The sequence below is a fragment of the Mustela nigripes genome, chromosome 14 (assembly GCF_022355385.1).
Source record: "Mustela nigripes isolate SB6536 chromosome 14, MUSNIG.SB6536, whole genome shotgun sequence".
Lineage (NCBI taxonomy): Eukaryota > Metazoa > Chordata > Mammalia > Carnivora > Mustelidae > Mustela > Mustela nigripes.
This window is the reverse complement of record NC_081570.1, coordinates 61,305,834-61,324,144: the sequence shown is the minus strand read 5'-3', so window position 1 is coordinate 61,324,144 and position 18,311 is coordinate 61,305,834. Positions and strand designations below refer to the sequence as shown.

Sequence of the window (18,311 nt, the reverse complement as noted above, 5' to 3'; positions counted from 1 at the left end):
TTTTTTTAAGATTTTATTTATTTATTTGACAGAGAGAAATCACAAGTAGATGGAGAGGCAGGCAGAGAGAGAGAGAGAGGAGGAAGCAGGCTCCCCGCTGAGCAGAGAGCCCGATGCGGGACTCGATCCCAGGACCCTGAGATCATGACCTGAGCCGAAGGCAGCGGCTTAACCCACTGAGCCACCCAGGCGCCCCTAGATGTATAATTATTCTTACCAGATGATTATGTTTATGCTTTTTGTACATGTAACATATTGAGGAATGGTTAAGTAGAAGAGACTCTAGAAAATTAAGAGTTTAAATTGATGTATATGATGAAAAAGGGGATGAAAGAGCTGTAAAAGTGTTGCTGAGTAAAAAGCTTTGGAGTAACTGTACAGTATGGAGATTTCAGGGTTAAAAGAGAAAATGTTGGAAAGTGTTATTTGGGATAGAATCCTTTAAAAAATGCAAGCTAGGAATTTGTCTTTAAATTATGTCTGGCCAGACTCACTCTGAAAAGGGAGTGTCACTTTGTAGTATATTGAACCAAAGTTCCTAAACCTCCACTCATTCCTTCTAGTACTTGTCTTTGCTACTATTTATTACTGTGTAATAAATAATTAGCATATAATTATTAAATATTTGCTGAGAGTCAGGGGCCATTCTTGGCAGTAAATAAGGAAGACAAGCAAAGTCCTTACCCTGGTGAACTAGATGGATTCTAGGAAAAAAAAAAAAAAGTGAAAACCAAGTTATAATCCAAGTGAACAAATCTGTGATAAATGTAAATAAAATAAATAGGTTGCTGAGATAAAGTAATAGGAGAAGTTCTAGTTCTCATAAAATTGCCATAGAATGTTTTTCTGAGGAGATAAAAGTTAAGACCTCAAGGAAGAGAAGCTAGTCACGAAAAGTGTAGGAGTGTATTCTAGATAGAACAAAGAGCTTGCACAAGGACCTGAGGCCTGGAGTAGATTGTTTTGAGTTGGGTTCAAAGGACTGAATGAAATCCAATGTTGTAAGAGTATGATGAATAAAGTCAAGAGTAGAATGAAGTGAATTTGACTCTGTGACCCAGGGCCATATTTGCTGGCTTTTCAAGCTCATAGTAAGGACTGGCACCTTGGACAGCAATCAGGAAATGTAAAGCTAAAAATAAACATGATCAGATTTATCTTTTGATAAATGTAACTGAATCTTGTAAGATCTGGTGTGAAGGCAGAAGACCATCTGTGGTTAAAGGGGGTGACTATAGCTTAGACTAGAGAGGTAATATAAAAAAGGAAGAGAAAAAGACAGATTTGAAATACATTTAGGAAGTATAATTGTCAAGATTTGCTGATGGCTTAGATAAAGAGTTTCAGGAAAGAGCATAAAATAGAGAAAAAATTCTAAGTTCTTGTGGTTTGAATAAGAGTCTGCTATCATTTTAGAAGATGAGGGAGGTGGTAATTGGGGGAGGTATGAAGCCTGAATCTCCATCTTTGTTGCCTCTTTTCTACTCTGGACTTAAATATGGCTTATTTATGTAGGGCTTACTTTAAAAATAACTTAGTAGGTAGGTTGCTGTCTTTTCATGTTCCAGATTATCTATCCTCATCTGAAAATATGTTGCCCTGACCTGACATAGTGCTTCAACTATGGTTCTCATCAGAAATTAATATGGTAAGGCATATGGTCATATTACTCATATGGTAATATGTGTGATTTTCTTCATTATAGATAAAATGTTTAACATAGCATAAGGTCATCCTACAATGGACTCTTAATTTGCTCTTTTAATTATAATATTGTATCCTCTTATCACTCGAGATTTTAAATTACATTATATATTACAGTGATGAAATGCATTTTGCCCAATTGTAAAATTTATTTCTATTACATTTTATCTGTTTAATTTGGTTGATTGTTCCTGTCTATTGAAAATATTTAAAATTTCTATCTTGTGTTAACTGGTTTTGTTCTTTTTTTTTAATATAATTTTTTATTTTTTATAAACATATATTTTTATCCCCAGGGGTACAGGTCTGTGAATCACCAGGTTTACACACTTCACAGCACTCACCAAAGCACATACCCTCCCCAATGTCCATAATACCACCCCCTTCACCCAAACCCCCTCCCCCCAGCAACCCTCAGTTTGTTTTGTTAGATTAAGAGTCACTTATGGTTTGTCTCCCTCCCAATCCCATCTTGTTTCATTGATTCTTCTCCTACCCATTTAAGCCCCCATGTTGCTTCACCACTTCCTCATATCAGGGAGATCATATGATAGTTGTCTTTCTCTGCTTGACTTATTTCACTAAGCATGATACGCTCTAGTTCCATCCATGTTGTCGCAAATGGCAAGATTTCATTTCTTTTGATGGCTGCATAGTATTCCATTGTGTATATATACCACATCTTCCCCTTGTTCTTTTGACACCTCATCTAAAAATGTCATAAACATTTCCTTTTATTATTATTCAAATCATTTGCATAAATTTTGATCGTGTTAGGGCTAACAAGTCTGCTTATGACATTAGAGGTCTCACTTCAGGTTGCATCATTTTATGAATCCTTACTCTCTTTCATGTGATGACTCAACATCTCTGATCTGCATCGAATCATGTTATCTTTCCAAAGTTGTGAAAACATTTATCTGAACATACTACAGAAATAAAGGTTTATCATATAGAGGATGTTTGAAGCTGAGTTAATTTTGACCCTGTTAAAAATGAAATTATATCTGATGTATTCACTTGTTAACTTATACTCCTCCCTGGTGATTTATTCCTCTTTAATGCTACCAAATATCCTTAACTTTATAAAATTATTGAGGACCAGTATTGGGATTACAGTATGTCAGTTAATAGAATAGACTTTCTGCTATTGAAAACAAGATATTTATTAGATTATCCTCAGTCTTCTGATAACTTTTCCTTCTTCATGATTTTGAGTATTAGTAAGGGGTATATCATGTCTTTTCCTTCTTGTACTATGTATACAGAAAAGCGCAGTTTCTTTACCTTGGTAGCCTGTGTAAGTCTCAGTTTACTTAGGGATTTAGATGCTCAGCTTCCTAGATTTGTTTCGCTGTCATATATGCAAACTTTATCACAGATTCTTCTTTTATAAAAGCCAAGGAAAGGAAAATTATTTTAAATGATGACAAGGAATGGCATGTAGGTATATGAAAAAGAGTAAGTGGAAGAACTAAAGAAAATATATTTCTGAAAGGAATTTACTAACTACACATTTAATTTTTAAATATAATAAAAATATTAAAAATGTAAAACTTTAGTATCTAATTTTTTTAAATGACTTTATTCATTTATTTGACACAGAAAGAGAGACAGAGGGAGCACAAACCAGGGGTGAGGGGCTGTAGGCAGAGGGAGAGGGAGAAGCTGGGTGTGTGACCAGAGCTGAAGGAAGACACTCACCTGACTGAGCCACCCAGGTGCTCTTTCAGTACCCAATTTTTAAATTTCATGATTCTATAAATTAATTTTATTTGTGATAGATTCCCACGCTGCTTTATCTCTCCACTGGAGTCTTCTGCCCCCTTCAAGATCCAGAAGTGTATATTCCTACATCTCAGGCTGATTTCATGGGTGTTCAGAGTGTCCTGGTACATAATTAGCTCACTTTAGGGGACCGGTTGAAATAGGTTAATAGGGTCTCCTACTTCTCCGCCATCTTTCCCCAGACCTCCATAGAGATTGGATACTCAGATTTGACAGATACACACTTATTTTAAAAATTTCCTTTATTCTTTCAGGGAAAGACAGAAGAATATGTGTTAGAAATAGATTGCTAAACATATCCTTCCATTCGAAAGGGTCCATTTTTGTGGTTTATATAGAATTGGGGATGATTTTTAATGTAGGATGAATTGAATTGTTAGTAGAGAGAGACAGTAGTTATAAAAATAGAGCAAAATTTATAGAAGTAAGAAAACACAATAATAATGATACAGAAAACTAATTGAAGAGGACTAATAGATGAATTTGAGGTTGAAGAAGCATTTACAATTGATTTTTACATAATTGGTTGCAGAAGAGTAGTCTACATTATTTTTGTAATACTTTGTTTAATAGAAAGAACTGGACCCAAGTGAGAATAGCAGTAATATTACTTAAAATAATGTTATATTTTGATAATGTGTTGATATTATGATATATTATAGTTATTCTTGACAAACTTTATTTTTTAAAATATTTTATTTATATATTTGACAGACATAACTAGGCAGGGAGGCAGGCAGAGAGAGAGAGGGAAGAAGACTCCCTGCTAAGCAGAGAGCCCAACTCAGGTCTTGAACCCAGGACCCTGAGATCATGACCTGAGCTGAAGGCAGAAGCTTAACCCTCTGAGCAACCCAGGTGCCCCCTTCACAAACTTTAGAAAAAAAAATTAATATAAGGAGAATGTATAAGCTCAGAAGTAACTGCTTACCTGTCTTTCTAGCAAAAACTAGTATTTTTGTCATAGGAAGAATGGAAAGAAATTATGTAAGATAACTAGTGAAGGATTTTTAGTGAAGAATAATAACTGAGATTCATTCCAGGACTACATAATACCTAGTATCCATCATGAGCATTAAAAAATTCTTGCACAATGAGTCATTACATAAAGACAGATTGTTTTCAATAAATTAGAGAATATCACATATAAAATTTAAAAGATAGAAACTCAAGGCTATTCAGTTAAATACATCTGTTTTGTGCATTATAGGAATTTAAGCAGAAAATTATAAATACAGGGCACCAGGAAACATATCCAAGTGTTTCTCCTAAATTGTAGAATAAAGGAGGTTTGGACAAGTAGGCAGGTCAAGGTAGGGGGAATACAATGATTTTTTTTTTTTTAATTTCAAAATCCTATCTGCTGTCACATATTAGAGAGTTTATGTGACTCTCATCTTCTTGGATGAAGGTGGCGCTATTCACCAAAACCAGAAATAAGTTATAATAGGTTGGGAGGAAAGATAGGAATTAAATTCTATCGAGTAAGAGATGTCTGTGAAATTTTCCAGAGTGATAGGGCACAGCTCATAGGTACTACATAAAAAGGAAACAACTCAGAAAGGAATACTATTGAAGATACAAATTTTTGAGTCCTTAGAATTTAGGCCAGTGGTGCTCATCAAGGAATGAATGCATATTGTCCCTGGGAATGTATCTGAAAATACAAATGTATATCCCCTTCCAAAATTCTGATCTTTTTCTCTGTTGTATACTGTGGTTGCCTACCAATATCTGTCCTTTTCTTCTTTCTTGGTAAAAACCCTGAAATTTTACTCCAGGCAGCAAAATACCCACCAAAAAGACTACATTGCTTACGTTCTCCTTTGTCACTATGAGTGGTCAATAAGATATAAACAAGTTTTTTGAAGGACCTCTGGGAAAGTACCTTAAGACACATGGCCTATCCCCTTTTGTCATTTTACCTTTTTCCTCCATCTTGCTGACTGAGATACAGACATTGTGTGTAGAGCTCTAGTAGCTATCTTGACTCATGAGTAAACCTTGAGGATAGAAGCCATGTAGAGGGTAAGAAAGAGATGATAAACTTTGAAAAAGCCTGGGTTTCTGATGACCTGGTGGATCCTTTGCACTGTGGTGGATAGACGGTGAAGACAAAGGCAGACAACACAGTATTAATTATTAAAATTTTCCCAACCAATTTACAGACATTTTTTTAGTTTACGTCTGATAGTGCCCCCAACTCTCCACCAAGCTCTTTTTCAATATTCTGCTTGTTATTCCTTCCACACATACAAGATCCATTTGTACTTTTAAGATTTGTGATAATTCGGGGCACCTTTGTGGCTCAGTGGGTTAGAGCCTTCAGCTCAGGTCTTGATCCCAGTGTCCTGGGATTGAGCCCCATATCAGGCTCTCTGCTCAGCAGGGAGCCTGCTACCCCCCTCTCTCTCTGCCTGCCTCTCTGCCTACTTGTGATCAAATAAATAAATTAAAAAATCTTTAAAAAAAAGATTTGTGATAATTCTGTGATAATTCTGGTCCCATTTATCTTTCTTTCAATGATACTATCCTTTTTAGTATTCTATAAAATAGTTTTGTCTACCCTCTCTTAACCTAAATCTTTCTTTAGGATTTTTTGGCAACACAGTCTTTCTTCTCTTTGTTTATTCCTTGTTTTTCTTGGTGGGTTTTGTTTTGTTTTGTTTTGTCATGGCACCCTCCTGACAGGACCCTTTTCCCCTCAGTCTCCCTTCAAGCGTGGTTCAAAGTATATCATTAACTCTTAATAGACAATTTATCAAAATCATATGCAATGGAGCTCTTTTCCTAACTCTGCCTATATCACAGGTTTTTCTTGGTATTTTTTTAAAAATAAAATCAATCATTGTAGTGTATAATAAATATGAGAGTTCTTTGAGAACTCAAAAAAGTATATAACAGACATTATTGTGGTTATCATTGCTTTTATTTTGTTTCCACAGATTATACATTCTCCTGTTTATTTAAAAAATTCTAGAGAACAGAGTAAACATGTTTCTTCTATTATATATGAACTGAAAACAAAAGAAATTGGTATAAAATCAAAAAAATCAAGACATCTCACTCAAAGAGGTTAGTTATATGAATTTTTAAATTATATGTATGAATATATTTTGATGAAAAGTAAATTCATTAGAAATTAGTCATGTTAATTTTGAACTATAAATATATGATCTTGGGGGCACCTGGGTGGCTCAGTGGGTTAAAGCCTCTGCCTTCAGCTCAGGTCATAATCCCAGGGTCCTGGGATCGAGCCCCGCATCAGGCTCTCTGCTCAGTGGGGAGCCTGCTTCCCCCTCTCTCTCTGCTTGCCTCTCTGCCTACTTGTGATCTCTGTCTGTCAAATAAATAAAATCTTTAAAAAATATATATATACAATTCTATGAAATATAGGTTGAGATGTTTAGAGAAAATATGCATATCTCACTTAATATTTTATAAATGAAAGTCAAGAACTGGATTTTGAGCATAAGGAGGTAATTAAGAGAAATAGGTGTAGGCAGGAACCATATTGAGTTGATAGCTTTCTTGCTGTATAGCTATGTCAGCGTGGTTCCTCTTTCAGGAAATCTGTCAAGTATTAGATTAATATAAATGATTTCAATTAAGTAATAATATTTAATTTCCTTCAGGCTTTGAACATAATTGTTTTGTTGATAAAGTACATTTTATCTTATGTTAATAGGATTTTGGTTATCACATGTGTACTTCTTTTTGTTGTTTTTGCGGAATTTTTTCTGATAAAGTTTTATGTGCGATCGATGGAATTCTTTACCTCTATCTTTCACAGAAAAATCATATAATCATTTTTATAAAATTATTTTCAATTTTCTCAAGGTTTTCTCTTAAATCTTTTAAATTATGATAAAAACACTTACCCTGAGATCCACTCTCTCAACAGACTTTTAAGTGCACAGCAGATCTCTAGAACTTTATCTTGTGTAACCACAATTTTAAATCTATTGAACAACTCCTCATTTCTCTCTTTCTCAGAACTTTTAATTCTTAAATATTCAAATCTTTCTCTTTTTAAAACTCATCATGGCATCTTTATCCCCTTTTATTTTCTTTGTATATGAACTGCCGTACTTTATCTCTACCAGTTCCTTATTTGTCAGTGGTTTTTAATATTTCATCAATTATCCATTAGTTGCATGTATATACAATATGTCTACAACAGTTATTTTAATATACAGTGTTTAGTTTCATGTATATTATATATACATTTCATAAAGCCCTACATTGTTATTTAAAAGCAATTTTATTTGTATGATTATTTAATTCCCAGATTTATAAATGAAAATGAAATGATGGAAAAATAGTAGTTCCATGCACCATACCACTACACATAATCTTTCTGATACCCCAAGATACTATCTTGTAACTCTTCTGCTGTTTACTTTTGTATTTCCAAGTAACATGCTTATTCTGCTAAAATATCTTTTTTTGGGGGTGTAGATATTATTTACAGATTTCCATTGTGAAAGATGGAGATTTAATTCTCTTTTAAATCCTCCATAATACACACACTTATATATTCCCTCCTCTATTTTCCCCATAGAATTATATCACTACTGTTTGGAGGTAAATTAATATTTACTGTTGTAATTGTTATGTTGTAATTGTATATATTGTTCGCAGCTGAGCCATATAATATATTAGGATATGTTTGCTTTTTTATACTATTTTTTCGAAAACTTGTTTGAAAATCTCATACCATTCAAACCACCACTCTCCCCAAACATACTCACACATATATAATTTTTTTCACGATACTTCTGCTTGCACCTTTCATTTTGCTAATTTAATCAGGACTGCTTACCCTCTAAACCTGCTCTGAGACCCTCCATTTTGGTGTACATCTCTTCAACTGTGATCCTAAGAATTCATTTGTCTCCATGCTATGTAGGGACTCTAAGTTCCAGAATTCTCTGTCTTGGTCTTTCTTGGTTTATTTTCTTATTTTAATACAGTGCCTTCTCTATGAGGTTACTGAGAAATTATATATAGGAGGTAAATTTTTTAAAACCTTGAAAGCCTAAATATGCTGTTATGCTACATATATGTTTGGTTGGTTATTTGACTGCATAGAGCTTCTTTCAGATTTTTTTAAAGATCGCTTTATCATCTAACTTCCAGTGTTTCCTTTGAAAGGTCCATTGCCATTTAGTTCTTAGTTTGATATATATGAATGTCTATTTAATGTTTTTCCCTTCTGACTGGAAACTTTTAGCATTGTTTCTTATACCAGGTATTCTGCAATTTCACAGTGATTTGTCTCATAAATATTTGCTTGCTTGGCCAGATTGTTTTTCTATTCAATTTATTGTAGTTATTCATTCTGAAAGTTTATATCCCTCAGTTCTGGGTATTTCCCTTATATTTTTAATGTAATATATGTATCATAAAACTTAACCATTTTAAGCATTTTTAACTGTACATTAAGTATGTTTATATTGTGCAATCATCATGACCATCCATCTGTGGAAACTTTTCATCATTTTTCTTCAGTTGAAACTTATGTGCCCATTAGACAGTAACTCCCAATCCTCCCCCACCCTCAACCTCTAAAAGCACTTTCTATTTCTCTCTAGAATTTGATTACTTTAGGTATGTCATATAAATGCAATCACACAATATTTCCTTTTGTGACTGGCTTATTTTATTTAGCATAATGTCTTTAAAGTTGATATATGTGGAAGCATATCACATTTGTTTTTCTTTTTTAAGGTTTAATAATAAATATTCCATTACAGTCAACCTTTGAACAACATAGCCTTGAACTGGGCAGGCTCACTTATACAGATTTATTTTTTATAAATACTAATGCTATAAATATGTTTTCTCTTCCTTATGATTTTCTTAATAACATCTTTTCTAGATTATTATAAGCATACAGTATATAATACATAACATACAAAATATATGTTAATTCACTGTTTATGTTATCAGAAAGATTTTTGGTCCAATGGTAAGCCATTAGTAGTTAAGTTTTGGGGGAGCCAAAGTTATTCATGGAACTTCAACTGTGCAGGGGGGTGGTGATCCTAATCCCTGCATTTTTCAAGGGTCAGCTGTATGTTTTGTTTATCCAAACCAGCATTTGGGTTGCTTCCATATTTTAGCTATTGTGAATAATGCTGCTATGAACATGGGTATACAGATATCTCTTTGAGACCCTGCTTTCAGTTGTTTTGAATGTATAGCCAGAGGTGGAATTGTTGGATCATATGATAATTTTACTTGTAATGTTTTGAAGAATCACCATACTGTTTGCTACAGGAGATACACAATTCTACATTCCCAGCAACAGTGCACAAGGCTTCTAATTTTTACACATCCTAAGTAAACTTGTTATTTTTTTCTTTCTCTGTTCTTCTCCTTCTCCTTCTTCTTCTTCTTCTTCGTCTTCTTCTTCTTATTATTATTCTTTTCCTTCTTCTTTTTAATTGTAGCCATCCATTAAACACATAGATGTGAGGTCATATCTCATTGTGCTTTTATTTTGTAATTCCCTAATAATCAGTGGTATTGAGCATCATTTTATGTGCTTATTGGTCATATGTATGTCTTCTTTGTAAAAATGTTTATTTAAGCCATTTGTTGTTCATTTCCTATTTTTGTGTTTGCTTTTTTGTTGCTGTTGAATTGCAGGATTTCTTTATATATTCTAGATATCAATCTCTTATAAATGTATGATTTGCAAGTATTTTCTCCTATTCTATGGGTTGCCTCTTTACTTCATTGATAGTACCCTTTGATGCACAAAATTTTTGATCTATTTGGGGTTAATTTTTGTTTATTATGTAAAGTAATAATACAATTTTACCTTTTTGCACACGGAATCCAGTTTTTTAAGCATGACTTTTTTGTTGTTTTTTGAGAAAAAGAAGGCATGTGCCTTGGGGTACGAGGGGAAGGAGGAGAGGGAGAGAGAGAATCTTAAACAGGCTCCATGCACAGTGCGAAGCCAGATATGAGGCTTAGTCTCATGACCTGAGGTCATGATCTGAGCCAAAATCAAGAGCTGGACGCTTAACCAACTGAGCCACCCAGGCATCCCTGAGCACCATTTGTTGAAAAGACTATCCTTTCCCTACTGAATCATTTTGATAATCATTTTGAGAATCATTTGATCCAATTTGCAAACATTTACTTCTGGCCTTCTATTCTATTCCATTGATCTATATTGCTGTTTTTATATCCCTATTGAATCATTTTGATATTCATTTTGAGAATCATTTGATCCAATATGCAAGCATTTACTTCTGGACTTCTGTTCTATTCCATTGATCTATATGTCTGTTTTTATATCAGAACCACACTATTGTGATTACTATAGTTTTATAGTATGTTTGAAAATGATGAGGTGTGAGAACTATAGTTTTCTTCTTCTTCGGGTTTGTTTTGGTTCTTTGGGGTCCCTTGAAATTGTATATGAATTTTAGGATGAATTTTTCTATTTCTGCTAAAACGTCATTGGGATTTTTATAAGGAGTACATTGAACTTATAGACTGCTAAAAATTGAGTAGTAGTTTAGTAATATTAAGTCTTGTAGTCCACAAATATATGTTTTTTTTTCTTTTATTCCTGTTAATTTCTTTCAACAACATATTGAAGGTTTCAGTGTACAAGTCTTTCACACCCTTAGTTATGTTTATTCTAAGTATTTTATTCTTGATCTTAAATGCTAGCTGCATGTGTTCTTTTTTTTTCTTATATGACTTTTATTAGTTTCTTTCAATTTTTTTATTTACTGTTTCAGTGTTTTTATCATCAAAGGGTTTTGAATTTTTGTCAAAATATTTTTTCTGCATTGATTATGGTAATCATGTTTTTTCCTTCATTCTGTCAATTTGTATTACATAGATTGATTTTCATATGTTGTATCACTTCTTGTATTCCAGGAATAAATCCCCCGTGATCCAGTTATATAATCTTTTAAATATGCTGCTCCTTTGAGTTTGTTAATAGATTCTTGAGGATTTTTTGCATCAGTATTCATAAAGAATATTATTTTTCTTTTCTTTTAGTTTATTTGTCTGGCTTTAGTATCAATCAAGATAATGTAGCCTCATAGGAGTAAAGAGATAGTCCCTCATTTTCAGTTTTTTGGAAGAGTTTGAGAAGGATTGCTGTTACTTCTTTCCTAGTAAAGTCATTAGTTCTTTTACTTTATTTGTTGGGAAGGTTTTGATTACTGATTCAATCTCCTTATGAGTTATAGATTTATTCAGGTTTTCTTGATTTCAGTGATTCTTTTTTTTTTTTTTAAAGATTTATTTATTTATTTGATAGACAAATCATAAGGAGGCAGAGAGGCCGGCAGAGAGAGGAGGAAGCAGGCTCCCTGCTGAGCAGAGAGCCTGATGCGGGACTCGATCCCAGGACCCTGGGATCATGACCTGAGCCGAAGGCAGAGGCTTTAACTCACTGAGCCACCCAGGCGTCCCGATTTCAGTGATTCTTGATTTCACTGAATCTTTCATGATTCAGTGTTAGTAGATTGTGTAAGTTAAGGATTTATCTCTTTCACCTAAGTTATATAATTTATTTGCATACATTTATTCACAGTTTTTTTTAAATCCTTTTTATTTTTGTAAAATCATAGCAATGTCCCCTCTTTAACTTCTGATTTTAGTTTTTTGAGCCTTATCTCTTTTTTCTTATCTTTTTAGCTGAAGCTTTATCAATTTTGTTTATATTTTGAAGAACTAAATATTGTGTTCACAGATTTTCTATATTGTTTTTATAACTCTATTTTATCTCCTCTCTGATATTTATTATTTTCTTTCTTCTCCTAGATTAATTTAGTTCATTCTTTTTCCACATCAATGAAGTTTAAGTTTAAACTGTTTATTTGATACTGTTCTTCTTTTATAATGTAATCATTTATAATCATACACTTGCCTCTTAAGACTGGTTTTGCTGAATCCCAGAAATTTCAGTATACTGTGTTTATTTGTTTTTTCATTTGTCTCTAGATATTTTATAATTTCCATTGAGATTTCTTTTTTTGGTCTCATGGGCTATTTAAGAGTATCTCATTTAATTTGTACATATTTATGAATTTTCCAGTTTTCCTTATGTTATTGATTTCTAGTTTAATTCCCTTGTGATTAAAAAATATACTTGGAATAATTTCAGTATTTTTAAATTTATTAAGATTTGTTTTATGGCCCCAAATATTGAATATCCTAGATAATGTTCCATGTGCATTTGAGAAAAATGTATATTCTGAGTGTTTTGTATATGTCTGTTAGGTCCAGTTTGAATATAACATTGTTCAAATCCTCTGCTTCTTACTGATATTCTCTCTGGTTGTTATATCCAATGTTGAAAATTAGGTATTGAAATCTACTATTATAGAAATGCTTATATTTCTGTCTTTAACCTGTAGATGTTTGTATTATTTATTTTGTTCCTCTGATTTTTGGTGGATATATGTTTAATTATTATATCTTAGTGAATTGAGCCTATTATTATATAATGCTCATATTTGTCTCTACTCAAGGTCTACTGCTTTAAATGTTGATCTCATCTAAAATATGACTTTACAGATACATCTAGAATAATGCTTGGCCAGATATCTGGTTACCATGGTTTAACCAAGTTACCACATAAAAGTAATTACCACAGAGCTTTCCTAAATATAGAATTCTCAGTTGACAGTGGTTTTTTTGTTTTTGTTTGTTTTTATTTTTGTTTTCTTTTTTTTTTTTTTAATTTCAGCACGTTAAATATATACTCTTATTGCTTCTTGGCATGCAAAGTTTCTGCTGATATATCTGCAAATTATTGAATACCCCTGCTATGTAAAGAGTCACTTTTCTCTTGTGACTTTCAAGATTCTTTCTTTGTTTTTCTCTTTTTACAGTTTCTTTATAATGCCTCACAGTGTGGATCTCATTTTGCTTATCCTACTCGGCATTTATAAACTTGTAAATGTATGTGTTTCTTCAAATTTGGAAGGTTCATCTCTTATTTCTTCAAGTAACATATCTGTTTCTTATTTTCTTCTTCTGGGACCCCCAAAATGCATATTTTGATCCATTTGCTAGTATGCTGCTAGTTTTTTATTCCCTGTTCACTTTTCTCTATTCTTGTTTTTGTTCCTCAGACTCTATTATTTCAAAAGATCCATCTTTAATTTTGCTGAATTTTTTCCTTTTTTTTTTTTACATGTGCTGTTGAAATGCTAGTGAGTTTTTCAATTCAGTTATTTTATTTCTCTGCTACAAAATTTGTTTAATTCTTTTAAATAATTTCTATCTCTTTATTGCTAATCTTATTTTGGTTATATATTATTTCTCTGATTTTCTTTCATTATTTGCCCATGTTTTCCTTTGTCTCTTTGAGCATATTTAAAACAGTTATTTTAAAGTTTTTGTCTAACACAAAAAGATGTTCAACATCACTAATGATTTGGGAAATGCAAACCAAAACCACAATGAGTATCACATCACACCTGTCAGAATGGCTAAAATCAATAGCTCAAGAAACAACAAAGTGTTGGTGAGGATGTGGAAAAAAGGAACCTCATGCACTGTTGGTGGAAATGCAAACTAATGCAGCCATTGTAGAAAACAGTGTGGAGGATCCTCAAAAAAAATTAAAAATAGAACTATCATGCTGTGAATTGTTTAAGACTGATCATCACAGACCTGTACCCCTGAAACAAATAATATATTATATGTTAATTTTAAAAATAGAACTATCATATGATCCAGTAATTCCACTATTGGGCAATTATCCAAAGAATATGAAAGCATTAATTTGAAAAAGTCTATGCACCCCTATATATTTATTGCAACATTATTTTCAATAACCAAATTATGGAAGCAGCCCAAGTGTCTATTGGCAGATAAATGGATAAAGAATATATGTGTATATATATACACACACACACAAACATACCATGGAACATTAGTTAGCCATAAAAAAGAATGAAACCTTGACATTTGCAATAACATGGATGAAGGTAGAGAGAATAATGCTAAGCAAAATAAGCAAAGGCAGATACCATATGCTTTCACTCATTTGTGGCATTTAAGAAACAAAACACATGAACAACAAAAAGAACCAAACCAGACTCTTATCTATAAAGAACAAATTGATGGTTACCAGAGGAGAGCTGAGTGGGAAGGTGGGTAGAATAGATGAAGGGGATTAATAGTTCTTATCTTGCGGCACCTGGGTAACCAGTACAATGTGATATCATTTAACATTGGTTAAAGCATTTGATTCTTGGTTTCAGCTCAGGTCTTGATGTCAGGGTAGTGAGACAAAGCTTTGCATACAGCTCAGTGTTTAGTGTGGAATCTGCTTAAGACTCAGTCTCCCTCTCCTCCCCCTCTCTACCCTGTTCTCTCTCTCTCTCTCTCTCTCTCAAATAAATAAATCTTTAAAAAAAGAGTACTTATCTTGATGATCACCAAATAATGTAAAAAACTGTTGAATCACTACATTGTACACCTGCAATTAATATAACACTGTATGTTAACTCTACTGGAATTAAAATGAAATTTACAAATAAAGTTTTTATCTGGTAAGTCTGATATGTGTATTCAGGGACAGTTTTGGAGGATTTATTTTCTTTAAATGGACCTTGTTTCCCTATTTTTTTTTCTCTGCTTTGTGATTGTTGAAAATTGGACATTTAAAAACAGTTACTTCTTTCAATATTTGCTGACTTGCATGGAAGACTTTCACTATTTAGTAAACCCCTAAGCTTTGAGATTTGCTTAGGGTTAAGGGTTAAAGTCTTTTTAGATCTCTTCTGGGCAGGCATTCCCTCTGGGTCAGTGTGCGTATGGTTTTCTTTTCTTTTGATTTTCTCCAGGTTCCTTTAAGTGTCTTAATTTCTCAGAGTCTTCCCCCGCCTCATTTTGGGGCCTTAGATTTTCTTTTGTATTCTCTGCCCTCAATTGTTTTTCTCCCAGGAGTCTGAGGATTTGCAATTCCCTTGCAGTTTTATGTATCATTACTGCCTTTAGTGGTTTTCAGCCTGATATCTAAACTATATTGCCATTCCTCTCCTGAGGATTTGAGTCAGGTGAGAGACAAAGCAGTCCTTTAGGCAAGCTTGAACATTCCAAACAAGTTTTATTCTTCTTTTTCCATCGTAAGGGAGAGAAATTAAAAATGGGCTGCTTCTTCCTAACTATGCTACACCACACTGGGGAGAGAGTAGTGAAGGGCAAGTAAAAGTGCCACAAAACTTCTTGCTGTTTTGATTGTGACTTTTTCTTATTTGGGTGTTTACTTGGTTGCCGTAAATCTTTTATTCATTTCTAGAACTCCTTTGAAGTTATTATGGTCATTCTGCAGTTATGTATGGGATATTTCTAAGGGAGAATAAGGATGTGAGAGTTCCTAGTCTGCCATCATGCTGACACATTATTCTTTATTTATTTCATCATTATCTCCATTGTGTATTCTCTTTCTAGGACTCCTATTATTCAGGTGGACCTCTTGGACTGATCTTCTCTCTTACTTTTTATCCTTTTTATCTCTTACTTCCCCATTTTTTTTTAATATATTTGTCCTCTCTTCTGGGGTGTTTACTCAATTTTATCCTCTCCTTATAATTATGTAATCAAGTTTCTAAAAATTCTATTTTATGGTCAATATAGATGCAATATCTTCTCTACATCTTGGAGGATAATAATATCATATAATTTTTTTTTTTGTGGATGGTTCTTCTCCATGGTATATTTTTCTATTTCCCTAAGTTACTTTCTTCTTACTGCTTTTGTGAAAAATGCTGCTAATCCTTGTTTGTTCACTCATATTTAAGATTAAGTTTCTGAAATGCTATTTTGAAACACTGCAAGCATTAATGTGGGATAATTTAGTGAGGTCCAGGGTCTTCATTCAGGGACGTGTAATATGAGGTTTCTTCAGAAGAAGACTCTTCCAATATTTTTCCTGTGATATATGAGTAACTGCTATTCTCTCATTTCATCCTCCAATTTTCAGTCCTCCTCCAATTATCCCTGCCAATCCTTAGCTATACCTGGTGCCCTTGAGTCCATAGTTTCTTTGGTTTAACTTCTCAAGAGGGTGAATATTTAGTCTCCTTTAAAAGCAAATGGATGAAAGAGTTACCTGGTTATGTGTGGTTGCCAAAGATCAGTTGATATAATTATGCCTTTCAAATAATTTTTTTAAACCATGTTTCAAATTCCCCACCTTTTTTAGTGTTCTGCACTGTGAATCTGCTTTTTTCTTTGCTTGTCCACATTAAACCTTAATATTCAACTTCATAGTGGCTGGTTATCAGTTACTTTTCATCCATGTGCTTCTAGCTTCCAAATAATTTTGGTGTCACTGATTCTGTCATTGTTTTTGAGTGTTTTTTGTTTTTGTTGTTTTTGTTTTTTTAATTTTCCTTTTTGATCATGGTACCAGAATGCAAAGAGGGAACAAAAATGTGTTTAAGTTATTTAAACTCTTCTGTTTAATCTAAAGCCTATATTGATATTTTAAATTGAACTAACTTTAAATTGAGCCATATTTTATATTAAGTATATAGAAGAAAGGAAAAGTTGGAACAGGAGGAGGAAGTAGGGAGTTTGGGGACAACTATCCTGTCTCAGACAAGGGATGACTGAACCCTTGGAACATATCATTCATAAATCATACTGAGTCCTGACTGACTTCTCTCTTAAGTGAAGGTTCTGTGCAGCCACAACAAATGTACTGTAAAAACTAAAATGTCTTAGTCATTCCAGTGCTAGATGATATCACATTGTAAAAACTTAGTTTATTATTAATGTTTTGGAATGAGGAAAGTGAGTTATAAAAGCTATAATAATCTATCCAAGGTCACATAATCCAAAAGTGACAGAGCTGGTACTATTTCTAGTTTCTGTTTCCATAGTCTAGTGTCCATTCTGTTTCACAGTGATGCCTCCTGACAACTGTAAGTGTTTCACTATGTAATAATTAAATTATGTGCATGGGAATATGGTTGTATTAGATTAAGCTATCTGAATATATGGAATCTAATAAAATCTGTCATTCCCTGTGTCATTCCAAATATTATAGAACCACCCATTTTTACATAATATTTTATTATTTCCACTTACTTTTAATATTTCTTATATGTAAAAAAGCTATAGAAACTGAAGAGTATCTTATTTAAATCATTTTAATTTAAAGAAATAGAGTAAAAATAACATTTTCCCATATTTCTTTATTTACATCATAACTAATTACCTTATGCTTGCTTTACTAAAATGGTTAATTTAAAAAGCAGCCAGAAATTGTATTGATGTTCTTGAGAATATTTTGGGGGGACATGTATTTGTATCAATTTAGATTGAAAAAAGTACTTTTTTTTAAATTAAGTAATATTTTCTATTACTTTTTGGACATATTTTTCTATTTAGGATTATCTTAGTACATTGTTCCAATTTTTACATAATAGCATATATTCAAATTCATGAAGGATGAGAAATACCTTTTCCTGTTCCTTCCTATTTCCTCATGAATGATGAAAAATACCTCTCTTTCCTTGAATATAAAGTTTACCTTTTAGAATGCTTAGTGTAATTTCTTTCTCTGACCATACTAAAAAAATGGGTTCAGCATATATTTTGGAAGATTATGAAGTTTGGCAGTCTTCTACCATTTAGTTACTAATAAGTAGTAACATTGTGTTTGAGATGCATACAGTTTCTGGACTTTTTACTTATTTCTTCTAAATTGAAAGCTGAGCAATGCTGGGAGTACTGAGTGATTAAGAGTGCTGTGACAGTAGTTCATTTTTTCCCTTGCTTCCCTTGCCTTTTGCGTTGTTCCTAGGAAG

General features: G+C 32.9%; 1 protein-coding gene across 1 annotated transcript in view; it reads left to right on the top strand.

The window, feature by feature from the left end:
* Positions 1-18,311, top strand: part of LRRIQ3 (leucine rich repeats and IQ motif containing 3) — a 217,299-nt gene that overhangs the window by 136,072 nt on the left and 62,916 nt on the right. Inside the window, exon 6 of the mRNA XM_059376872.1 lies at positions 6,438-6,567. Within this exon, the coding sequence (XP_059232855.1) occupies positions 6,438-6,567 (130 nt within the window). The remainder of the gene's footprint in view (positions 1-6,437; positions 6,568-18,311) is intronic.